Raw genomic sequence first — 26,804 nt, forward strand, 5'->3', positions numbered from 1 at the left:
TAGACTGCACACTGAGTTACCATGCCCACCTGAAGAAGACAGTAGCTAAAGTTAAGATGTGCAACAATCTTCTTAGCAAACTGGCAGGTTCGTCATAGGGTGCTCATGCTCCAACTCTGCGGACGTCAGCTCTTGCCACCTTGTATTCGGTGGTGGAGTACTGTGCACCAGTATGGAGCAGATCATCACACATCAAACTTGTGGATATGCAGTTACATGCCGCCATGCGTATCATCTCCGGCACCCTGCATCCGACTCCACTCCCGTGGCTCCCAGTTCTGAGCAATACTGCTGCTCCTCATATCCGATGAGAGATTGCCACTGGCAAGTGACTGGAGAAAGTACATGCCAACTCAAGCCTGCTGCTGCACAATGACCTTTTTAAACCACCAGCTGTATGTTTGTTGTCACGTCACCCATTATAGTCTCATCCACCATGCCAGGATGTTACGGTGGAAATGCTCTGGCGAGAAGAATCCCCAACCAGTCCCTTATCGCCAACCCCACAATTTGTCTGCCTGGTTTTGACCTGCCCCATTACCAATGGTCCCTGTTGAACAGGTTCTGGACCGGGCAAGGTCTCTTTTCAGCCTACCAGTAACTCTGGAGCCTTCATGACAGCCCTTTGTGCAGCTGTGGCACAACACAGACAATGACGCACATTGTCGATGAATGCCTGCTGACTAGGTTCAGTGGTGGCCTAAAAGAACTGCATCATGCCACTGAAGATGCTAGGTGATTATGAACACGCTAAATAAAAATTTAAATAAATATGCTGTTTCTAGCTCTGGCTGTGAAGAAAAGCTTGTGTGATGCAAGAGCAGCAGTTGGAGTGGTGTTTGCAGAGACCCAGGAAAAAAAATAGCTCTGAGAGGTGTGAACAGGCAGGTCTGTGAATTGTTGATTCTGAAACCTGCTTTGCTGGAGAATTCCTGCCAGAGGCCTCTGAGTGTGGCAGGAGAGGAGAAATGCACAGCATTCCCTGGCCTAGAGTGCTATCCCCGGTCCATGCACTCATGCTCCCAGGCAGATATATCCAAGCTGGTGGGGTAAGTATAGCTGTCTATTTCTGTTGCTTCCAAGGTATGGGGGTATTTCCTGCTGCTGCTCCACGCTCACCAGGGGATAGAGACCGACCCCAGGATTCCTACCTCTCATTTGGGATGAAGGGCCTTCTCTGATCACTCTGGTCTATCTGCCCTCCTCTCTACCACTTACTCTCACATCTGACCCTTTCTTTCTCTCTCTCTCTCTCTCCCTCTCCCTCCAGAGTGAGTGGTGCAATGGAAGCAATAATGAATGCAGAGTGTAGAAGAAGATGTGTCCGGCATAGAAACAGCTATAGCCATACCGGATCAGACCCCAGTGGTCCATTTACTTCAGTATTCTGTCTCCAAAAAATCATGAGAGAGATTTTAAAATCTCATTATTTTTAAGACAAATAAATATTGGTACTTTTAATTTGCCTTCTGTGTTTTGAACCTTTAGGGGTAATGTTTTACTACACAATGGTGAGACCTAGAAACTTGCTCTTTTTTTTTTTTTTTATAAAAAGCTGAGATTCTCATGTATTCAAATGATTCCAGGAGCTGGGGCTTTAAGAAAAATAATCAGTATCACAAGTCTCATGATAGAATGATGAGAGTTGGCGATATTGCTTATGCTGTGCAGCACTTACATGACTAGTCCCTATTGCTGCAGTGAGCCAATTTAAGAATAAATGCTACTCAGTCTGCACATGGGTGGTAGGCCAGGGCCCACAGTGAGCAAGAAGAAAGAAGGGCAGGAGGGATAGCTTAGTGGTTTGAGCATTGGCCTGCTAAGCCCAGGATTCTGAGTTCAGTCCTTATGGGGGCCACTTAGGGATCTGGTCCTGCTAGTGAAGGCAGGGGGCTGGATTCAATGACCTTTCAAGGTCCCTTCCAGTTCTAGGAGATAGGATATCTCCATTTATTTATTTATTAATTAAATTTGGGCATCCACGCATGTGACCTGTAATACAACCCAAACCCCAAAAATATCGCCACACATCTTGCATTTCTTTATTTCTGCTCACTTCCTGCTGAAAAAATTGCCATGTGTGCAATAATTTGTAGCTTGACGTAAATGCTTGGAAAAGCTAGGGTTTCACAAGCGGAGGCTGGATTTCTTTTCAGCATAAGAGCACAAAAATAAGAAATATAATGTACCCTTCCCCCTCCTTTTTTTTTTTTTTTTTTTTTTTTTTTTTAAGCTTTACAAAAGAGGAAGACAGAGCATCACTTCAGACTAAAGGGCACATACACTTACTGGACATACTGGCATATCCGTTTATACTGACATATCCGATAAATACTAAACATCAGCCTCTTCTGGCTAGAAATTAGAGGAAGTATTTTGTTCCTTTTCAAAAATATGCATTCAGAGTGAGTATGTTTCTTTATTAAAGCTAGATGGTTCCAAAAGATGCCATTTGGGCCAGTCTCCAAGAAACCAACTCTAGATATTGACAATCTGTCTAACCAATTGACCAGGATTCAATCTCTGTCTTTAGGAAAAGTTACCAAGGAGGTTGTGGCAGGGCAATTGTGGCTTTTGTCTGAGTCCCCAAGATTTCTTTGACCTCTGTTGATTGGGCTATAGGAATGAAATAGAAACTCTGCTGCTTGTGTTAGCTCATGATTTCTACCTACTGATGGATGAAAATAAAGTGTTTGTACTGATTCTCTAGATCTGTCAGCAGTTTCTTGAATTGAATTGACTCACTTGTGGACCTTAGTAAGGGTGAATGGAGCTGTTCTTGAGTGACTCCATTCTGATCTTTTAGAGAGAATCCAAAAGACAATTGTGGACCATTGTTCTTATGCCCTAAGGGTACTGTCTTGATCCCATAGTGTCTGTCCTAGCAACCTTTCTGCTCAACTTGTGTATATGAGACTGAAGAGTGTCTTGATGAGGAAACATGGGCTGCCAGGCATTCAGTATGTTGATGACATCCTGCTGTACATCTCCATCACCTCTGACTCAGCCGGAACAATGGAACCAATAATTCGTTGTTTATACGAATGTGGCGTTTGGATGAAGGCTAGTTGGCTGCAACTTAATCCAAACAAGATTGAGATAATGTAGGTGGGTTGGAGAAGAAGTCAGAAGCGCTGATGTAACTTATTTTGGCCCTCCTGATTGAGGGACTATGACTGCTATGTGCAACACAGATGTGTTATTAGATAGTGGGCTGGTCCTGGATGTCAGGAGAGAGTCAATATTTCATTAAATGCCCCAATATCACGCCAATTCCAGATGATACACAAATGTATTTATCGAAAGAGTGGTGGATAATCTGAAAAACAAAACAGCAAAAGTATTAAGTAGTAAATACAATGCTTATCTCATACTTTCTCATTTTCAAAGTGCTTTACAAACTTAATTCTAGCTTTGATAAGCAGTTTTCCTCTTGATTACAAAAAAGCTATTAAAGGGTGTGTTTAAAAAAAACTAGTAATCCTGCATTGTTTTTCATTGTCAGTCTAAAAATATTGTATCTAACATTGCTACAATTGAAAGGAATTAGAGGGGAAAATCTCTATCTTTTTTTTTTTCTAGCTTGTTGCTGTATGCATATGACAGAACTTCATAAAAAAACAGCTTCCCTGTTTCCCCTGTATAATCAGTTTCACACAGCAAAAATGCTTTAAGTATGAACAAAATGTGATCAGCTGGGAATTTAAGCAGGTATAATACTTTTAAATCATTTTTGGAAAATGTCTAGCTGCCATGTTGATATCAATTATTAATTTTAACATATTAGGATCAAACTGCATGAAGAGGCTCAGCCAGGCTTCTTCTGTTTGCGCAACCTTGGGAGCACAAATATTTGCACACACATTCTGCCACATGCACATGGAGGAATTTTAGTGCATGAACCTTCCCCCCCCCCCCCATATGTAAAATTTATCACATATACTCATAAATGGTTGACCTGGAAAAGTGTACACGCAAAGTTGTGTACAAAAAAATGCAAAACATATTTTAAAAGTTTGGTGCTTAGAATCCAAAAGATTCCTCTTTTAGGTCTGGTTTAAAAAACAACAACCACTTGTACCTTTCACTTATGCAGCTGTGTAACATCTTTTTGGTCAGGAAGTTTGGTGAGGCACAAACAGTTTTAGTCCATCCTCTCCTTTAGAAGTGGCATGAATGCAAAATTTATAATTTCCTTTTTCCTAATACAAATTCCATGCTGACTTTTAATTAGATGCACCTTTTCAGTGAGAACTTGACATTCTTTTTCATTAAAATTCTCTGTCTTGGATACAGGATCTTGATCCAATTTTCAGAACTGTTGCCTATTAACTTAATCTTTGTTGATAATAAAAGTCCACTTCAGATAATGTCTTTGAATACAGTGTCTTGGGAAATGAAAAAACTCTTCCTTCCCCCCCCTCCTCCCCGACTAAACAACTTGACCCAGTAAAATAGTCTATATATAAACAGTGGTTTATAGAACAGAACACTTTCAACTCAGAGGGACCTATATAAAAAAAATACCTTATGTAAGATGAGATGCTCCATTCTCAATAGAGTAAACTAAGACAAAAATTACTCAACTCCTAATCAAAAAATAAGTATAGATTTAAATTGAAGGAATGGGAATAGAAAAGTACTGAAACTATTATTCCTGTCAGTGCTGCAGTCACTGATTGTGAAAGAAAAATTTGTACAAAAGCATTGCGTCAGTGGTTGCACCAAAGAGAGCTGACCAAACAAAAGAAGAGATCTTCTGCTGAATTGCAGCATACAGAGAAGATACTTCAAGAATAAACAGTAACTTTTGTATCCGTTTTCTAGCACAAAAATAAATGCGGCAGAGGTTTGACTATAAGGGATGGTATAGTGCAGAGTAGCTGTGCAGTGGAAATATTGAACAATCCTACTCATTCCAAAAGCAATGAATTCGTAGAGTGAGTGCAATGGTTACTTAAAGTTTATGGGACAAAGAGTTAAGGAACATTTGGAAATTTGTTAGCGTGAAGCTTTGACTAAGCAGGACAGATCAGTGTTTGCCAGCCTGAGAGCTGGCATAGCATCAGACCTGCGTCCTTCCATTGTTTATCAGCCAAAAGATTTCCAGCTTCTGTTGCCATCTTGCAGATGAGAAGACTGCATGGATCCTAATGCATGAGACCAATACAAAACACTGGCACCGAAGCTGTAAGCCTCAGTAAAAAAGATAAGTACTTCATCTCTGGCTACCCAGGATTCCTATAAGATATTTTTGTGAACTTTAATAACTATGGGCCTGTTCTGACTTCCATTGAAGTCAAGGGCAAATGACTTCAATGGTAGCAGGATCAGATCCTGTGTGAATTAAAAACAGTGCTGTTCTGGCAGGGGGAATGTAATGTATAGCATTGTAATGTATTACTTGTACCTATATTGTGTACATGCAGAAAGAACTTGTTTGCTTAGATATCAGACTCTAACTTAAAAAAAGAAACTAAATTGCCTTTTGCAGAATTTACAGGGAGTGTCAGATGTGTCTCATCCTTTCCTTTATTGTTTATACTGTTACACTAGACATTCTGAGCAACATCAGGGTCCCATTGTGTTATGCGTTGTACAAAAATAGAGGCAGACATTGGGGAGACAAGCATATATATAGTTTTATGTTCTACATATAAGCACTTTTTTTCTTTTGTAATTGCACCTTATAATTAATGAAGGGGTGGGTCTCAGAATTCTGGGAATATACCATTAGCATCGTTTGATAATGTTAAAACTTCTAACCAAGTTAAAGGTTATTAAAATCCCTCCCGGACTTAAACCAGAATTTTCAAACATCCAGAGGTATATCTGTTTAAAAAATTGGACCAGGTCTGTGAATTTTATGAATATTTAACTTATAGTATGAATTCACTTCAAAGACTTCTCATACTTCCAAAATAAAGCAGCCAGAATGGGAGAAAAAAATCCACCGGGAAATCACTACAAGAAAAAAATCCGAATGTGAATTCCTTCATAACTAAACTTACACTGGATTTCAATTCCCTTATATTAATTTCTCTTTCTCGCTCTCTCTTTTAAGATGTTGAACCAAAGAAAACCAAACACTAAGCAGATCTGGCGAGTATGGATCTTCTACATGGCCATAAGTACAAATCGCTCTGAAGAAAAAGCCACGACGCAGGTGTGTCCTTCATGTGATGCCACTCGTTTCTGTGACTGTTCTTCAATGGATTTGAGCACCATTCCTTCAGGTTTAACAACTGATGTCATGGGGCTAAATCTGTCCTACAACAGCATAGACCATGTCAGAGAAACTGATCTGAAGCCGGGTTTGAATCTGAGAGTGCTGCGGCTGCAATCCAATCAAATTAGGACAATAGATAAGGAATCATTTATTTTCCTTGGAAAATTGGAACATTTGGATTTATCAAATAATAAGTTGACTCACTTGTCACCCATTTGGTTTAGACATCTTTTTTCCTTACAGCAACTAAACATACAGGGTAATTTATATACAACACTGGGGGAGAATCCCTTGTTTTCTAATCTCAAAAATTTGAGATATCTGCACCTGGGGAATAACAATTCCTTTTCTGCTATACGGAAGCAAGACTTTGATGGAATTACAATTCTTGAGCAACTTGAGATTGACGGTCAAAGGCTCAGGCAATACGAGTCAGGGAGTTTGACAACAGTTAACAGCATAAATCATATCATCATAAACATAAATGATGTTCAGGTGTTATCAGTGATGTTAGAGGATCTTATAAATTCTGCAATATGTGTAGAACTGAGAAATATAGCCTTCAATACAGCTAATGAATCTTCATTATTGGAGCCAATGAGTCATTCTGTCATGGAGAAACTTGTGTTAAAAAATGTTTTGTTTACAGATGCAAGTGTTATCAGAGTGTTAAATATCTTGAGGCATGCTAAACAAGTGTTGGAGCTGGAAGTGGATGATTCTGTACTACAGGGAACTGGAAAATGGCATGGACAAATTGAAGTAAATGGAGAAAGTGCCATTGAAGTAATCACTGTACAGAGATTAGCTATAGAACAATTTTATTTGTTTTCAGAGCTTAGTGGTGTGGAAAATCTTCTAGGTAACATTACCAAAACCACAGTTATAAATACCAATGTGTTCTTGGTGCCTTGCAACATTTCAAAACATTTTTCCTCGCTCCTTTATCTTGATCTCAGTGAAAATTTGCTTGCAGATCCAACTTTAGAACATTCATCCTGTGATGGTGCATGGCCCTTGCTGCAAACTTTCAATTTAAGTCAAAATTCATTGGATGATTTAGAAATGACAGGGCGAAGTCTATCTCATCTAAAACACCTTACTCACCTAGATATTAGCCGAAACAATTTTGGTGAGATTCCAGAATCATGTCAATGGCCAGAAAACCTGAAATATTTAAATATCTCAGGCACTCAAATACCCAAATTAACAACGTGCATTCCTCAAACTCTTGAAGTTTTGGATGTTAGTAATAATAACCTCGATGATTTTAGATTAAAGCTACCACGGCTCAAAGAGCTCTATGTTTCAAAAAACAAATTAAAGACCTTGCCAGATGCTCCATTTATTCCTAACTTAATAGCCCTGAGAATCAGCAGAAACAAATTAACCAGTTTCTCGAAAGAAGAGTTTGGATCATTTAGGAAAATGGAGACGCTGGATGCAGGTGACAATAATTTCATCTGCTCTTGTGAATTTCTCTCCTTCATTCAATATCAGGAGGGAATAGCTAATGTCTTGGCTAACTGGCCAGAGAATTACATCTGTGACTCTCCGTCCTCTGTGAGAGGGCAGCAGGTAAAAGCTGCTCGGCTTTCGCTGTTTGAATGTCACAGAACTTTGGCCGTGTCCTTAATTTGCATTCTGGTGGTTTTGGTAATCCTGCTTATTGTGATCCTGGGCTACAAACTTCATGTGATCTGGTACATGAAAATGATCTGGGCTTGGCTTCAAGCAAAAAGGAAACCCAAGAAATCACACAATCATGACTTCTGCTATGATGCTTTTGTTTCCTACAGTGAAAGAGACTCCGAATGGGTTGAAAACTTAATGGTACAGGAACTTGAGAACGCTATCCCCCCATTTAAACTGTGCCTTCATAAACGGGACTTTGTGCCTGGGAAGTGGATCACTGACAACATCATTGACTCCATTGAAAAAAGTCATAAAACTCTGTTTGTGCTGTCCGAGCACTTTGTGCAGAGCGAGTGGTGCAAGTATGAGCTGGAGTTCTCGCACTTCCGTCTCTTTGATGAGCATAATGATGCAGCAATTTTGATCCTTTTGGAGCCCATTCAGGAGCAAACAATTCCCAAAAGATTCTGTAAACTGAGGAAAATAATGAATACAAAGACCTACCTTGAATGGCCTCTTGACGAAAATCAGCAGCAAATATTTTGGAATAACTTGAAAACAGCATTAAAATCCTATGATGTCATTTAAGGCTGAACCACTAACTCAGCCACGCTACATTTCCAAGCAGGACATTTGTAAAGCCTTTTTCCTGTTAAGAAATTGTGACGGGTTGGATCACAGAAACCCCCTTGGGAGCTGCCACCTGATGTGCAAAAGACTACCCCTGCTTCTGTTTTCCCTGCCAGCTCAGGACTCTAGCACCCTGTCTTGCTGAGCCAGACACTCCTGTCTGGCTCCAGACACAGACCCAGGGTCTGAATCACTTGTCCCAAAGCTGCAAGTTTACCTGAAAACAACTCACAGAAGTGTGCTTGTCTTTAGCACTCAGATGCCCAACTCCCAATGGGGTCTAAACCCAGATAAATCCGTTTTACCCTGCATAAAGTTTATGCAGGGCAAACTCATAAATTGTTTGCCCTCTATAATACTGATAGAGAGAGATGCACAGTTGTTTGTTCCCCCAGGTATTAATACATACTCTGAGTAAATTACTAAATAAAAAGTGATTTTATTAAATACAGAAAATAGGATTTAGGTGGTTCCAAGTAGTAACAGACAGAACAAAGTAAGTCACCATATAAAATAAAATGTGCAAATCTATGCCTAATCAAACTGAATACAGATAATCTCACCCTCAGAGATTCTTCAGTAAGTTTTTTCTCAGACTGGACACCTTCCAGGCCTGGGCACAATTTTCTCTCCTGGTACAGCTCTTGTTGCAGCTCAGGTGATAGCTAGGGGATTCTTCATGATGGCTCCTCTCTCCCCTTTGTTTTCTTCCACCCCTTTATATATCTTTTGCATAAGGCGGGAACCCTTTGTCCCTCTGGGTTTCCACCCCTCCCCCGCCCCCCCTGGAAAAGCACCAGGTTAAAGATGGATTCCAGTTCAGGTGATATGATCACATGTCACTGCAAAACTTCATTACTCACTTGCCAGCACACACATATACAGGAAGACTCACAGGTAAAGACCGCCATCTGCAGACAATGGGAGTCATCAAGATTCCAAACCATCATTAATGGCCTACACTTTACATAATTACAATAGGCCCTCAGAGTTATATTTTATATTTCTAGTTTTAGATACAAGAGTGGTACATTTATACAAATCGGATAATCACACTCAGTAGATTATAAGCTTTGTAATGATACCTTACAAGAGACCTTTTGCATGAAGCATATCCCAGTTACGTTATACTCACTTTTTACCATATTTTTCTAAAGCTATCCCAGTTACATTATATTCACTTATTATCATGTTTTTATAAAACCATATAGACTGCACAACGTCACAGAAATATTTTGTTATGCTGACTTTTATGTCAGTGTTGTGGAGGCTAGGCTTGACTTGACTTCACACTAAACTAATTTTAGCTTAGCTAAATGAAGGATACCAACTGAGAGCATCCAACTGTTTTAGAGATTCTTTGGTTGTCTGACCTTTCTGTAAATAAGTACCCTAGCATCTCTCTGTCTCTAAAAATGATTTGGGGAAGAAATACTACTGAATCTGGTGTGCTTCTTTAGTCTCTTTTTAACCATTCCAAAACAAATGCAGTTACAGCGCTCTCTCTTTCTCTCTCATAAAAAAGAGAGCCAACATGCTGAAACATGCCACAGGATCCATTGATTACATCGTCTTATTTGTTTTAAATATTATCAGACTATTTAGAGTCATTCAACAAAAATGCAGTGGAAAAGTAGAAATTGCCCAGTTAGATAAAAATAAGATCTCTGAAGCTAGATCCTCCCACAGGTAATTCCTTTCAAAGAGAATAGAATACAGAATATGTAACTCCAGGGGAATCAGTGGATTTACACCAGGATTGTTTGTGGCCCAGCAATTTAAGAATGAAGCAACTTGACAAATATGTCAGATACTTGGTGTGAAAACTTTGAGATGCGTCCAATCTCAAAGGTCACAGGATCACTATATGTACGTTTTAATGGTCTGTGTACTTTATTATTTCTATGTGTTTATTATTTGTTATTATAGGCACTGTAAAAACACTGAAGTCACAGTTCCTGTCCCTAGTAGCTTACCCTAAGATATTCAAACAACAGACAAAATGCTTGTTGGTGATGTTAAGTATGCATCTTTATTAGGTTTCCTCTCCCTCTTCCCATGAACCCCAGCCAATCTGTTTCACTATTGCTGCCCCAATGTTACCCTTCTTTCCTTCTACCTACCCCACTAAGGTATAGGTATAGTAGATTCATGGTTTTTTATAGTGGGATTTTTTGCACGGATGTAACCCACCTATATAGTGGTACCACTGCAAACCTCATGGGTAGACACCGCATTGTTGTAAAAAGTGAGTTTCACCGACTGTAGTTTATTTTGCATAACTGAGGCACCTCAAATTAGAAAACATTATTGCAAAGATTGGCCATAATCTTTCTGTGCTTTAGTTCCCCATTTGTAAAATGGGGACAATAGTACCATCTCCCAGAGAAGTTGAAGATAAATTCATTCATGTTTGTAAGGCACCAAATACCTTGACGACAAGCACCATGGAAAATCCTATGAGGAAGTGAATATTTTTGTATTCAGTGCAGGGATTAAATGGTGTACAGTAAATTAGGCATGAGGCCTCACCTTGAATTAGGAGGTAGAAAAGAAATATCGAAGAGTTGCTCATTTGTCGAGCAACCTTTACTCACTCATCTCCTAACTTTTAAGTGCTTGACTTCAGAACTTTAATAATATGCTGTTAATGTAGTCTTTTATGCAATTTATGAATATATTTTAAAATATATCTTTGTTTTATTAGATGGAAGTGAGAGACAACTGGTGACACTGCATTTTAAGAATACAGGAAAGGAAAAATAAATCAACTCTTACAGTGTTTGGTTAACAAATAAAACAAAGGCTTTCCAAGTTACTACTGTCAAAGTTAGACTCAGGACTCATTGTTTGTCAGACCACTCTGTTTTACTAGCACAGCGCTCTGCTAATAACACCCAGATAATGTGAGCACCATGCAAGACACAAATTATCTTATTTATACAGATAAAAGGGTGCGAACTTAACAAGATAACACAGGAAGCAGAATCTGATAAGTTTACCTGGGCTAGACATGCATAGTTAATTTCCTTACTAACTTTTACCAATCTCCAGTTAATGTTTCACCATTAGCTTAAGCGGACTCATTGTTTATGCCTTAAATGTTCCTTTTCCTGACACCTGTATTTCAGCATTCCTTATTTCTGCTGAAAGGTACATACAGCATTTCTTTAATCCATTTTATTTTTACAATATAATTCATTCTACTTTCACACTACACTACTGTGATCATGTCATTAGAAGCTCTCTGTCTTCATGAAGTTAGTGAATAGGGCCAGATTAATTCTCCTGTGGGCCCAGGGCTATTAGATTTTCTGGGGCCCCTATATACAAGTCTTTTTCCTAATTTAAAACAAAATGATCACAATTATGGCATCGAGGCTATTAACGCTATACTAAACTTGCTTTTAGTTAACATAAAGCCATTGTGTGGTTACATTTCAGTCTTAAAAGATATAGAATATAGTTAAGTTAATTCAAAATAGCCTACTTCTTACCTTGGAACAGCTGTTCTTAGTTTCTTTCTGGGAGGGAGTTTGGGTGCAGGAGGGGGCTCCAGGCTGTGGCAGAGTGTTGGGATGCAGGACCGGGTAAGGGATGTGGGCTCTGCGAGGGAGTTTGGGTGCAGGAGGGGGATTCTGACCTGGGACAGGGGGTTGGGGTGCAGGAGGGAGTGTGAGGTGCAGGCTCCGGCTGGTGGCGTAGCAGGGCTCAGGCAGGCTGCATATCGTGGCCCCATGCCGCTCCCGGAAGTGGCTGGCTGCTGGCATATCTCTGCACACCCCTGGGGGGAAGGGGGATATCGTGTCTCCGCAAGTGCCATCCTCGCAGCTCCCATTGGCTGGGAATGGTACTGGGAGCAGTGGCAGCTCATGGAGCTGCCTCCCCCACTTCCGCCTGGGGCTGCAGAGATGTGCCATCAGCTGGCCACTTCTGGGAGCAGCGTGGGGCCATGACATGCAGGCAGCCTGCCTGAGCCCCGCTGTGCTGGGGCCCCCCTTAGCCTGGGTCCCTGGACTGCAGCCCCTAAAGCCCCTGCATTAATCCAGACCTGTTAGTGAACCGCTGATGCAATAAGCAGTATTTACTTTAAGGCACTTCTGACTTGAATAGCCCTGAGCATAGTTAACATCTGGCATCATTATTCCAACTTGTTTGAAGATTTAGGACTGAATGAGACTTGGAAATTTCAATTAATGCAGGAGAAATATTTTGTTTGTTGTAGGAGGAAAATCAGACCCTGGTTGAAGAACTAATTTATCTGGGAGAAACTGCAATTACGCCTCTTTAATATAGGGGACTACTCAGATCTTCACTCTTCTGTGTGACATGGTGGCCAGTAAGAAAGACAATTGAGGATTGAAAAATATTCTATTCTGTATTGGCTTGTATATCACCCTCATCACCACTCTATCTGTAGTGCATTAAGGGACATGACTAATATCTGTCACATGTGATCGGTTCTTTCTCTCCTTTCCCTAGGGATAGAAGTGTGTGTGCAGTGGAATGTTTTGTTTGGTAAGGGGGATTTTTTTAATGCACAATTAAAAAAAAATGGTGATGCTTCCATCCTAGGTTCAAAGCATGCCTTTGTCACATCTTGAGATACCCTGTTTAGGTTCCATCTTTCCATTTGGGAAATCCATGAGGGGATTTCCTTTGTAGAAGCAACAGATATGAGAATTCTAAAGTAGACTAGAAATGGGCTCTTGCACCCAATTCAGAGACCTGGATTTGAAGGGAACGCTACCTCAAGCTTCACATAAGCTTTCTAGAAGGAATTCCAGATATCCTGTGTAGACAGCGGTAACAGATTACTATGGGGGAACACCAGGAAAACAGCATTTTAAAAATACTCTTGAACAGTTAGAATGATTTGGGTTTTCAAAAGAAATCAACCTGCTTCTTAGAGTACCCATGTCCCAGCAAAGTTATCCCATTGAGGAGTCAAGTGTCTCTAATCTGGAAGTAGCCCAAAGTACATTTAGAGCCATCAGTCCCAGACACCATCATTAGCCAGCAGCCAAAATTACAAAATGCTGCATTCTATCAATTATAAAAACAAAAAAAACCAACAACAACACAGAGCAGAGGAACCTGTTCATCTACTACCTGGTCTTGGATTATAGGTCACAGTCTGTTTAGAATTGGATGATTCAGAGGAATTTGGTTAATGGGCTTTAATCCTACCACACAGTTTCTGCTGATCTCTGCAGTAGTCTTGGGCCTGGTATACACTAAAATGTACCATGTTTTCATGTGGTTGTGAACAATGGTGTTAATGAACATAATGTTGAACATGATTAAGCAGTCACTGTAGACCAGGATAAATCATGTTCCCCATCATATCAGCTAATCATGATCAAACTTTCACCTGAGCAGGGTACTGTGGAAGTACACTAGGGCAAATCTTTATTAACTCCAGCTGATGAAATTATGCTCTGAAGCAGAGGAGTGATATTTTTAGCATAGTCAGTGTAACTAGAGAAGCTCCTCTCATTCATGTGTGTTAATCCCTTCTGGAATTTTATTAAACTAAAATCTTCATCAATTATACCCCTGGGTAATGAATTAGACAGGTTAATTATCTAATGCTTAGAAACATATTTCCTTTGCAAGGAAGAAAATTGGAATGAGAAAAAAGGCCAGGAGTGGGAGCAAGTGGTAAGAGAACATAAGAATGGCAATACTGGGTCAGACCAATGGTCCATCTAGCTAAGCATCTTCTCTTCTGACAGTGGCCAATGTCACGTTCTTCAGGGGGAATGAACAGAACCTGGCAATCATTCAAGTGTTTCATCCCTTGTCATCCACTCCCAGCTGTTGTCAGACACTACCGGTGTGGTGCTCTGCTCTGCTCAATGTTGATATCAGTCGTCTGTGTGCGTTCCCTCTGTGTGCTGCCCTGGCTCTGCGCAGATACTGACACAGCAGACCCCGAGAGAACCCCCAGTGACCACAGACTCTAATAAGGTACAAAGGCACCCGGGCCAGGTTTATTGTCGAAGAGAAACACAGTCTCCAGCTCGCCGGATTAGGTATCGATGGGTCTGCTAGTATATATGTGCTCCCTGGCAATGGACCGGCTCAGTCAGTGGCAGGACTTTCCACTGCCCCCTAGGCCAGACAAAGATGTGCACTCCGGGACCTATTCTTATAAACAGGTGCAGAACAGATTACTCATCACTACTGACACATTAAGTTACAGCCCCTCTATTAGGGGGTTGCCTTTCTCCTGGCACAGGTTGGTTTGGACAAACTATCCATCCATCATACTGTCTATCCATCGTATTGTTCTTTCATATTGTCTATCCATCATATTGTCTCTACTGTATTGTCTTTAGGCTAGGTCTACCTGTTCTTTGTTATCTGTGTGGGATGTGTTTGCACTCAGTTGTTCTGGTGCCATCTTGGCCCATGTTCATTTTATTAGTGATTAATACGTACTTCTAGTAGCCCACTTCTTGCCAACTTCTGTGAGCAGGGACCTGCCTCTGGCTCACAGCCCAGCTTTGCTTAACAATGTCTTGACTATTACTCTAGTTCAGGCCTCATACTGGGCCTCCTGTACAAGATTTTATGTTTCAGGGCCTCATCTTACTACACTAGCTTCTGACAAACAGGCTAGAAACACCAAGGGCAGGTCTTCACTATGGGGGGGTGGGGTGGGTCGATTTAAGATACGCAAATTCAGCTACGCGAATAGCGTAGCTGAATTCAACGTATCGCAGCCGACTTACCCCGCTGTAGGGACGGCGGCAAAATCGACCTCTGCTGCTTCCCGTCGACGGCGCTTACTGCCACCTCCGCTGGTGGAGTAAGAGTGTTGATTCGGAGATCAATTGTTGCGTCCCGATGAGACGCGATAAATCGATCCCCGAGAGGTCAATTTCTACCCGCCGATTCAGGTGGGTAGTGTAGACCTAGCCCAAGAGTATGGAGATGCATCCCTGACCTTCTTGGCTAGTTCTTTTTTTAACCCTATTATATTTTTGGCCTTCACAACATCCCCTGGTAACAAGTTCCACAGGCTGACTGTGTGTTGTGTGAAGAAATACTTCCCTTTGTTTTAAACCTGTTTCCTATTAATTTCATTGGGTGACCCCTGGTTCTTGTGTTGTGTGTAGGAGTAAATAACACTTACTCACTTTCTCCACACCATTCACGATTTTATAGACCTCTATCATATCCTCCCTTAGTCGTCTCTTTTCCAAGCTCAACAGTCCCCGTCTTTTTAATCTCTCCTCAGCTGGAAGCTGTTCCATACCCGTAATCATTTCTGTTGCCCTTCTCTGTATCTTTTCCAATTAATTTATCTTTTTTTGAGATGGGGTGACCAGAACTGCATGCAGTATTCAAGGTGTGCATGTACCTTGGATTTATATAATGGCATTATCATATTTACTGTCTAATTATCTATCCCTTTCCTGATGGGTCTTAACATTGTTAGCTTTTTGATTGCTGCTGCACAATGAGCAGATCTTTTTAAAGAATTATCCACAATTACTTCAAGATCTCTTTCTTGAGTGGTAACAACTAATTTAGATCCCACCATTTTATATGTACAGTTGGGGTTATGTTTTCCAATGTGCATTACTCTGAATTACTCTGCTACTTTGAAATCTGCATTTATTAACATTGAATTTCATCTGCAATTTTGTTGCCCAGTCACCCAGCTTTGTGAGAACCCTTTGTAACTTTTTGCAGTCAGCTGTGGACTTAACTAGCTCCAGAAATTTTGTATTGTCTGTAAACTCTGCCACCTCACTGTTTATCCTTTTCCCCAGCTCATTTATGAATATGTTGAACTGGACAGCACTATTCCTAGCAGGGATCCTTGGGGGAACCCCACTATTTACTACTTGTCATTCTGAAAACTGACCATTTATTCCTAGGCTTTGTTTCCTGTCTTTACAGTTACTGGTCCCTGGGAGAACCTTCCCTCTTAGCTCATCACTGCGCCGGGGAGGTGAAGAGGAGCATGCAGAGAGTGAAAGGGGAGAGACAGGAATAGATCAAGCGAAGCGTTTCCCTTAACTGAAGTCCCAGTGAAAACCAGGGGTCGGGGCTCTCTACACGGGGAAGCAGAGTGATGACTGGCTGAGTGGGAGGACAACCGGTGCCTGGCCACAGTTGACTTTGCCTTGCAGACTGTCAGAAAAGGGGGAGGGGGGCTAGAGAAGGCGGGAGGAGATTCCCGGAGGAGGGAGGGAGGGAAGATGCAGGCAGTGAGCTGGGGAGGTGCCGGGGACCATGTCTGTCTCCTCCGCCCTCCTAACGAATGCCCCCGGCTCGCTGCCTGGGTCCGAGCCAAGCCGCTCGGGGCCACACATCAGCACGAGCTGGCTGGCCGCTTCTCTGCGCGCAGGCGGGGCTTTCCTGGACCCTGCGGCGCCCGAGCGACCCAGCCGCTGCAGCTGCCCTCCCGCGGGGACAAGCCGGAGCGAGGGCGGGCGAGGAGCGGAGCGTGACTCGGGGCTGCGGTGGGAGCCAGTGCGATAGCCTCGCCCCCGCTACCCATCCGGCAGCTCCCAGTGCGGCCGCAGACGGGTCCCGTGTCCCCGGAGGTTGCAGCTCCCCAGGCGGGAGGAGCGGCTCCGTGCAGCGCTGGGGCAAGCGGGGACAGAGGGGGAAAGAGCAAAGCAGCCTCTGCCTGGGGTTGAGTCTGGTCCCGGCCTTGCTGGGTCCAGCAAAACGGGCTCACTGGGGCAGCTCCCCTCGGGCCATGTTTGACAGCTTCCAGCCCTGGCTTATTGGTTGACGGGCACGTGGTTTGTAGGGTGCTCTTTGTTCTCCGAGATATTGATTTATTAGACCTCTGATCACCTCCCGGAGAAGCCCGGTGTTGAAGACAGGTGAGTCACAGACCCGAATAGGTAAGGTAGAAATAATAATCTCTCTCGGGCGCGCCCTGGGACATCTCTTTAGTTACCTGACATTTTTCCTGCGATGCCCATCGTGGTCAGATCCAACTGGTTCAGGACTTTGCGTGTTTGTATCTGATGAATGTAACGGTATTAAGTATATTAGCAGTTATCCTCCATATAACTTTAGCGTAGTTGCTCTAGTTCAGTGGTTCCCAAACTGGGGTTCGTGAACCCCTGGGGGTTCACAAAATGTTACAGGAGGTTCTGGGGAAAAAAATCCCTAATGGCAGACAGAGTTGTCCCTAGGGACCCCGGACAGCACGGGGCCAGCAGCCTGGACCCCCTGGACTTCCAAGAGCTAAGCATATCTATCATACTGAGGAGATTTAAACTTCAAGACTCATAAGAAATGGAAAGGGAGGTGGATATTTTTTGCTGTTTTTAAAATAAAATAGGCAGGTAGTATTGTTTTTAAAATGATTATGAAGAACAAGTTTAAGCTTTGTTGTAACGTGCGTTGTTTGCCTTTACTGCTCAAGACCTGAATGCATATGTAGGAGGAACTCTTTGAGTTGGCTTCTTAAATACCTTCATGCTGTTTCAAATCTGATACTCCTTGATGAAACATAGGAGCCTTGTCTTATAACAGGCTTATTCAAAGTGATACAAGCTACGGAAGTGAGATCTTGGAAGAGTGTTGCCGTTTTCATAATGTAATAAAAATAATGTAATTATAAATAATAATTAACAATAGTGTGTAATAAGCATATCATAAAAACAAATTTTATATTTCCAAGATCACTGCTTTTATAATTTATACTCAGGTAAGGGAGAAAATCCCTGGAAATATTCATTTTTAGGAGGGGGTTCGCGAGACTTGACATTTTAGTGAAAGGGGTTCACAGGTTGTTAAAGTTTGGGAACCACTGCTCGAGTTGAATAGTAACAATTTACACTATCCCGTTTAGGACCTGCTCCTGTGTCTGTGAAATCAATGTCAAAATGTCCATTGACCTCAGTGCTTCAGGGTACATAGAACTGTTAACATTTATTTTTAAACTTTAGCTTAATAATAGTTTCCTGTACCATATTTAGTTTGCAGAACTTGGCACATTTCAGTTTTATTGTAATAGTTATTAATTGATATGAGCACTTGTGGGGCCCTGAAGACACAGCTGTACAACAGCTTGAAAATTGCTAAGTTAGTTCATACCAAGTTTACAGCATAGACATTACTGTGTTTCTTCCTGCAAATATTTGACTGATGCTAGTTGTTTCTGAATTTCTACCTGACAATGCTTTTAGAGTGGCATGGATGAAAGTGACTTCTTTCCAAAGCAATGATGATGCGTAGGGGCAAGATAACATTGTTACTTTGACAGGGAAAAACCATTTAAAAAAGCCATGAATATTGTCAAGATCTTAAATTTAATTACTAGCCAGAAATATGAAAGTGAGAGTGCTGGCAAAAAATGAACACAAATAAGAATGGGATTTTCCCTGGCATTTCACACAGTAACACAGTCAAAAGAAGAAGACTGGGAAAAGTGCCCTGCATAATGCATGTTAAAGAAAAGCTTGATTATTTCAAATATCTGAGAAGTTACTCAAGAATTCTTTCCCCTCCATGCAATTTGCTCCGCAGTGCATCCAAGTGAAGTTTCACTTTAGGCTACTGTCCAAAGAAGTGCTGGTGCCTGTGGAGCATGGTGTGTGTAGCTGAGTCAGCTAGAGATTACACCTAGTGGCTAGCCATTTCCTCACTTTTTGTCCAGAATTTTCTATCTGTAAATAACTGCCCATATTTGCCACATTACTCAGTGTTTCCTTTTGAATTTCCTGAGCCATTTAAGAGGCAAAGTGTGGTCTTTCTGCATTTTATAAACTGGGTACATTTGGGGCTCATGAAGTGGAGGGTCTGATTGTAATCCAGCTATTTAATTTTATTCCCCACCTCCCATCACTGTAGTGACTGAGCAACCTAATATCATTTAGATAAGCCCGTAGTCAGAGCAGAGGGTAGGGAAAGCTGGAAGCCCCAATGCCGGCCTGCTCCTTTTCCAGAAGTACAGTACTAGACAACTGGGCTGAGAACAGGGGGAAAGTTAAAGGGGCAAGCGGCTCCTGTGATACCCCCCAGCTTGTTGGCCCTGTGTATTCTTTGCTGTTATGACTTCCATTGCTGTAGCAGGAATATAGCTGAGTCTAGAGAAGCGTGAATGGTGTAGTCATAGTTCGGGACTCTCCGCCCATGATTTCCACTCTATGGCAAAAGTTCTAGGGAGAGGCAGCAATAATAGGAAAAAAGGTGGAATAGGTGAGAGAGTAGTGGGGGGCCTCATGGACGAAGACAGTCTCCTAGTGTGGGGCCAGGATGTGGTGTGGTGGGGGAGGGGTTGAAGAAATGTACCCTCCCTCAGTATATAAAATAAATGCACAAACACCGATAATTCTATCCCTTTAAATAACCATAAGACTAGAACGGTTTAGGCAGCCGCTTTCTTAATCCTCTGGTAACCTTTTCTCTGCTCTTGTGGTACTCTCAGGGGCTATGGGAAAACATGTGGAGGTAGCCTCTTTCCAAGCACACTATCTTAATTTCTTTTTGGTCTACGGCTGGTATTTTGTTACATAGCCTGGCTACGGTACCTGCTACAGTAGCCACTGCCAAACCTCAGATGGGGGAGAAGGAAAGAAGAATGGGGGGCACAGCCATCTGCACTGGGGGGACTGAGGAAGGCAGAACAAAGGACGCTGTTGACGGCGAAGAATGTACCAGTGTTCTTTCTACAGACAGGGCCTGCTGCAGTAGGCTGGGCTAGCAGTACATTAGCTGCCTCACAAAGCCATGTCACTCCTGACCCACAAACACTCTCATTTTGCAATGCTGCTCATTTCCTGTAAAAAAGCTGAAAAATGAGATGCTAAGTGGGGCAGACAATGAACAAGGAAGAGCGGCTGTCAGCGATGCTAACCAGAACATCCACCGGGGAAGAGGCTCTGGCAGCATAAAGACACCATAGCCTTCTCTCTACTGAGGGTCTGTAGGAACCAGTGCTGAACCCTCCTCTCAGGGATTCATTGTCAATATTTACAAATATTTGTTTGTCATCACTGTCCATATACAATATGGTAATGAAGGCTCTGCACAGACACTAGGAAAAGGCAGTCCCTGTGCCCAAGACTTCACAAGCTGAAAAGTCAAAAGCTAGCTGAAGGTTGAGGGAAAGGATTACAACACATACAATGCTTTTTCTTCTTTTCAAAGAAACACTCTGCAGAAATAGTGACATATCTTGAAAATAATTTTAGTATTCAATAAGCTATTTCTACAAGAAATTGCTTGTCCCCAGCTCTCATTGACTTCAGTGGGAGCTGGAGTGCATAGAAAGTGTAAGCACCCTACAGCTCAAACTTTGTACACAAAATGAAATCTGCAGATTTGGGGGGAGGAAGGGGGGAATAACTAGAGGGTGTTTTCTTAAAAAGCAGTTTGTTGGAACCTAGCTATTTATTGAACATAAAAAAGGACTAGGTTAGTAAATATCACATTACTATTAGGTTTATGAATATTTGACTAAAGTATTCACTGATCTGTGAAAGACTGGTGCAGGTAGTAATTAATGTAATGTTTTTCATTCCAAAGTTAAACAGAGCAGAAAAAGAAAAAGGAACTGAAAGCCAAACAGAAAATCATTCTGGCACATTTATGTATAATCTGATTTTCTTGACGTAATATTTTAAACACTTGATATATTTTTCATGTTCCAAGGGCTTTACAATAATAACTACTCCTAACATCTTATTGAAGATAGTCAGTAGAGACTATTTTTCAAGTTTGGCTTTTTTAACACTAATAATTCATGTTATGCTTATTCTATCCCTCTTTTAAATTTTAGGTAAAATCATGTCTAACCAACTCTGGAAAGGGTGGGTCATCTACATGGTCATAACGGCAAATCTTTCTGAAGAAAAAACCACGATGCAGATGTGTCCTTCATGTGATGCCACTCATTTCTGTGACTGTTCTTCAATGAATTTGAGCACCATTCCTTCAGGGCTAACAACTGATATCATGGGGCTAAATCTGTCCTACAACAGCATAAAATATGTCAGAGAAACTGATCTGCTGGTGGGGGTGAATCTGAGAGTGCTGCTGCTGCAATTCAACCAAATTTGGACAATAGATAAGGAATCATTTATATTCCTTGGAAAATTGGAACATTTGGATTTATCAAATAATAAGTTGACTCACTTGTCACCCATTTGGTTTAGACATCTTTTTTCCCTACAGCACCTAAACATACAGGGTAATTTATATACAACACTGGGGGAGAATCCCTTGTTTTCTAATCTCAAAAATTTGAGATATCTGCACCTGGGGAATAACAATTCCTTCTCTGCTATACGGAAGCAAGACTTTGATGGAATTACCGTTCTTGAGCAACTTGAGATTGATGGTCAAAGGCTCAGGCAATATGAATCAGGGAGTTTGATAACAGTTAACATAAATCATATCATCATAAACATAAATGACGTTCAGGTGTTATCAGTGATGGTAGAAGATTTTATACATTCTGTAATATGTTTAGAACTGAGACATATAGCCTTCAATACAGCTAATGAATCTTCATTATTGGAGCCAATGAGTCATTCTGTCATGGAGAAATTTGTGTTAAAAAATGTTTTGTTTACAGATGCAAGTATTGACAAAATGTTAAACATCTTGGTGCATGCTGAGCAATTGTTGGAGCTGGAGCTGGACAATTCTATACTGCAGGGAACGGGACACTGGCATGAACCAATTAAAATAAAGAGAAGAAGCCCCATGGAAGTTGTGACAATACAGAGATTAACTATAGAAAAATTTTATTTGTTTTCAGATCTTAGCAGTTTAAAAAATCTTGTAGGTAACATCACTAAAATCACAGTTGTAAATACTAAGGTCTTCTTGGTGCCTTGCAACATTTCAAAACATTTTTCCTCACTCCTTTATCTTGATCTCAGTGAAAATTTGCTTGCAGATCCAAATTTGGAACATTCATCCTGTGATGGTGCATGGCCCTTGCTGCAAACTTTCAATTTAAGTCAAAATACATTGGGTGATTTACAAATGACGGCACGAAGTCTATCTCATCTAAAACACCTTACTCACCTAGATATTAGCCGAAACAATTTTGGTGAGATTCCAGAATCGTGTCAGTGGCCAGAAAACCTGAAATATTTAAATATCTCAGGCACTCAAATACCCAAATTAACAACGTGCATTCCTCAAACTCTTGAAGTTTTGGATGTTAGTAGTAATAACCTCGATGATTTTAAATTAAAGCTACCACGGCTCAAAGAGCTCTATGTTTCAAAAAACAAATTAAAGACCTTGCCAAATGCTCCATTTATTCCTAACTTAATAGCCCTGAGAATCAGCAGAAACAAATTAACCAGTTTCTCGAAAGAAGAGTTTGGATCATTTAGGAAAATGGAGACACTGGATGCAGGTGACAATAATTTCATCTGCTCTTGTGAATTTCTCTCCTTCATTCAATATCAGGAGGGAATAGCTAATGTCTTGGCTAACTGGCCAGAGAATTACATCTGTGACTCTCCGTCCTCTGTGAGAGGGCAGCAGGTAAAAGCTGCTCGGCTTTCGCTGTTTGAATGTCACAGAACTTTGGCCGTGTCCTTAATTTGCATTCTGGTGGTTTTGGTAATCCTGCTTACTGTGATCCTGGGCTACAAACTTCATGTGATCTGGTACATGAAAATGACCTGGGCTTGGCTTCAAGCAAAAAGGAAACCCAAGAAATCACACAATCATGACTTCTGCTATGATGCTTTTGTTTCCTACAGTGAAAGAGACTCCGAATGGGTTGAAAACTTAATGGTACAGGAACTTGAGAATGCTATCCCCCCATTTAAACTGTGCCTTCATAAACGGGACTTTGTGCCTGGGAAGTGGATCATTGACAACATCATTGACTCCATTGAAAAAAGTCATAAAACTCTGTTTGTGCTGTCAGAGCACTTTGTGCAGAGCGAGTGGTGCAAGTATGAGCTGGAGTTCTCGCACTTCCGTCTCTTTGATGAGCATAATGATGCAGCAATTTTGATCCTTTTGGAGCCTATTCAGGAGGAAACAATTCCCAAAAGATTCTGTAAACTGAGGAAAATAATGAACACAAAGACCTACCTTGAATGGCCTCTTGACGAAGGTCAGCAACAGATATTTTGGTTTAATTTGAAAATAGCATTAAAATACTAGAAAAGGTCTGTCAAGACTGAGCCAGTAATGAGTCCACTATAAGGGCCTGATCCCATTACATTTGCAGGATTAGGCTCCTAAATTTCCCAGAAAGCTGAAAACACTGGAGTTTCTACATGGTGTTATGAAAATAGTTTTTAATCTTTTTATGTTTTGTTTTTGCCATGTATTGTCTCCACATTTCAATTGACAGTAATGAAATTTGTGTTAAGGAAATATATGAATTGAGGACAGAAAATTGTTTAGAGATTTGTCCATGTCGTCTCTGCATACGTGTCTATAAAAAGGCTGTAGTGCGAGAATATGCAATATCTGGTGCAATTCTGTATTCGTTATATAAACCATTTAAAACCAAATGTAGTCATCCTATTTATTTATATACTTAAGATTATATTTTTTCTGGCACCCATACCATCTAAGGCCCAGCTCCTCAAAGGTATTAAGGTATCTAACTCCTTTTGAAATCAATTGGAATTGGGCACCTGAATACCTTTGACAACCTGGGCCTAAGGGCCTGCCACATTATTAGACTGGCAATGCAAGGTCATTGATGGACTCCATTGAGTCTTCTACTCTTCACTCTTCCCTGGTTATGGGGCCTTGCTTTGGATATAGATTTTTCTGGGGCGTGGGGGGGTTGAAAATGGTAGTCTGGTTACTTTTTGTAAAGTAAAATAATGTAAAGAAAATAAATCCAGAGTTATAAAACATGTAACCCAAGGAAACATTTGGCTATTGCTCAAATTTGTTGTTAATTCTTTCAAGGCCTGATCTAGCTCCCATTTAAATCAATTGGAAAACTTCCCATTTTACTTCCATTGGAATTGGTCTAGACCCAGGATAAAAATGTCAAAAGTCCCTATAGCTATGTTTATACTGCAATCACAGGGTGCAACTGCAGGTCTGTACACATACCCAAGCTAGTTTGAATCTAGCTAGATCGGATCCTGCAATGCTGAAGCCACGGCAGTGTGCACTTCAGTGGAGGTTATGCAAACTTGCCTCAAACTCTGGATAACTATTCACAGGGCTAGCCTATGCTGAAGCACATGCTCTCAAGTTAACTAGATTAAAGCTAGCTCCAGTCTCTCTACCTGAGCTGCAATCATACCTGGGCTTACACATGTGTCAGAGCCTGGATAGACTATGCAATAGAAGCATATCCAAAAATGACTTAGGATCCTCAGTCCTATTTTCAAAAGTGATTTAGAAACTTAGGCCCTAACTCCTAACTACCTAATGAAGTAAGAACTGCTCTGAAAAAAAAATCCACTATCTTGCTCCTCTGAGTTCTCCAATTCGTCCTCTTAAAGCTATAGCCTACATCCCACTGCGTCGTAGGCTCCTAAATCACTTCTGAAAATGGGATTCAGGCTCTTAGGTTGCTTAGGTACCCAAACCTCACTCCCACTGTAGTCAAGAAAAGTTCTGTAATTGATGTCAATGACAGGAGGATTGGGCCTATTCTCTTAGTTCTTTTTAGTACTGTGGGTCTTTAACACATTCTTTTGGAAGATGTGTCGTTGATTCACTGTTATATAATTATTCAGGTCAGTGTGGGAAGTCCTCTTGCACTTCTCACTAATCCTTTAGCATGCTGTAACTAAATCTGCTTCCCTAACACCTCCCAATTAAGTAACTCTCAGACAGCGCAACATAAAAAGGAAGATTTATTTACACTCGTATTTGCACATGTGAACATAGCCATAAAAACATTATGGAGTCAAAGAATAGTACACACTAAACAGAAATTTACGCTAATGAGCACAATACGTTGAGCTGCTCGTAGTTACGGAACTGCCTGTTGAAATAAGACCTGCTCTGAAGAATTCCACCGCACTGCACCCAAAACTGGAGTTTTGGATCATTAATTTCACCACTCCTTCTTAAAGGCAAAACTTCCACTCTCTCTGCTCTTCTTATTTGCTGAAGTTTTATGGTTTATTCTTCTTCCATTTCTTATGTTATATATCAAAACCTTAAAGTTGTCCTTAGTTGGCTCCATGTAACTTCAAATTTATCTTGGAATATGATCCATTTAAGTGACGTTCATTATATTTTTCATTTGAAACCTCAATATAAATACTTTTAAAGAATAGGTGATGTTTAGTCTGAATACAGTAGCTGTTATACATACCCTGGAGAAATTACCCTTCCAGGGGCAACTTCACTGACTCATGAACTGCAGAATACACTCTGACATGCACAATCTGTGTTCTAGTCCCTCCTTTTTGGGCTGAGAGTCTGGTACTGCTGAGGCAGTACGTTAGGCAGTCCCTGAGAAGGGAGAATCTCACATAATTTTTGAAATATTACCTCTTTTATAGCTAACACATAGAATTATGGTTAGGGATCTTGCCTTCACCCCTCTTTGGTTGGAGAGATGGTTGCTAAGAGGTGGCCCCTTAGAGTATAGTGTGTGTGTGGGGAAATAAAGGGAAGCGACCTCTCTGGAAAAAAAATCCATTCTTCTTTACTGGGGAATTGGTGGGAGGAAGTCACCAGCAGTGGCCTATGTTTGCAGAAGTTCATAAATCTAGAAATTAAATGGGAGAAAGCATTTTACATTGTTGATACCACAGAGTGGCACTTGTTTTAATTCTGGACAACTCACTTACTAAGGGCTGCTCTACTTCACAAAATTAGGTTGGTTTAACTGCATCGCACAGAACTGTGAAAAATTTCCCATCCTGTGCAATGTAATTAAGTCGATCTAAGCCCCGTGTAGACCCCACTAGGTTGACGAAAGAATTTTTTCGTCAAACTAACTACCGCCTCTGGGAGAGGTGGATTTACTACAGTGATGGAAGAACCCCTTTCTTGTTGCAGTAGGTGTCTGCACCAGAGTGGCACAGCTGTGCCACTGTAGCATTTTTAGTGTAACCATAACCTAAAAAATATTTTACTATTAGGGTATGTCTACTCTTAAACTGCTACAGTGGCACAGTTGTCATAGTGTAGACACTACCAACGCCAACGGGAGGGGTTCTCCTGTCACTGTTGGTAATCCACCTCCCTGAGAAGCGGTAGTTAAATTGACATCTGTTGAGCTAGCACGGTGAACAATGGGGGTAGGTTGGCATAGCTACGTCTTTCATGGGGTGTGGGTTTTTCACACTCCCAAGAGATGTAGCTATGCCACTGTATGTTCCCAGTGTAGACCAGCCCTTAGAAGTAAAAGGGC

The 26,804-nt window shown here is 41.2% G+C and overlaps 2 protein-coding genes across 3 annotated transcripts; both read left to right on the forward strand.

Moving 5' to 3' along the window:
- Positions 1-2,264: 2,264 nt before the first annotated feature.
- LOC101932616 (toll-like receptor 2 type-2) lies at positions 2,265-11,323 on the forward strand. The gene has a single exon (XM_065596462.1). The coding sequence runs from the start codon at positions 6,065-6,067 to the stop codon at positions 8,450-8,452; it is 2,388 nt and encodes a 795-aa protein (XP_065452534.1). The 5' UTR covers positions 2,265-6,064; the 3' UTR covers positions 8,453-11,323.
- Positions 11,324-16,703: 5,380 nt separating this feature from the next.
- TLR2 (toll like receptor 2) lies at positions 16,704-23,976 on the forward strand. 2 transcript variants are annotated; one of them, XM_008169402.4, is made up of 2 exons: positions 16,704-17,349; positions 21,261-23,976. In XM_008169402.4, exon 2 carries the CDS (start codon positions 21,269-21,271, stop codon positions 23,618-23,620), a length of 2,352 nt encoding a protein of 783 aa, XP_008167624.2. In that variant the 5' UTR covers positions 16,704-17,349; positions 21,261-21,268; the 3' UTR covers positions 23,621-23,976. The 2 variants fall into 2 exon arrangements, with proteins under 2 accessions (XP_008167624.2, XP_042698100.2); XM_042842166.2 differs by having other exon boundaries at positions 17,119-17,370.
- Positions 23,977-26,804: the final 2,828 nt, after the last annotated feature.

Source organism: Chrysemys picta, chromosome 5 (assembly GCF_011386835.1).
Source record: "Chrysemys picta bellii isolate R12L10 chromosome 5, ASM1138683v2, whole genome shotgun sequence".
NCBI classification, from domain to species: Eukaryota; Metazoa; Chordata; order Testudines; family Emydidae; genus Chrysemys; species Chrysemys picta.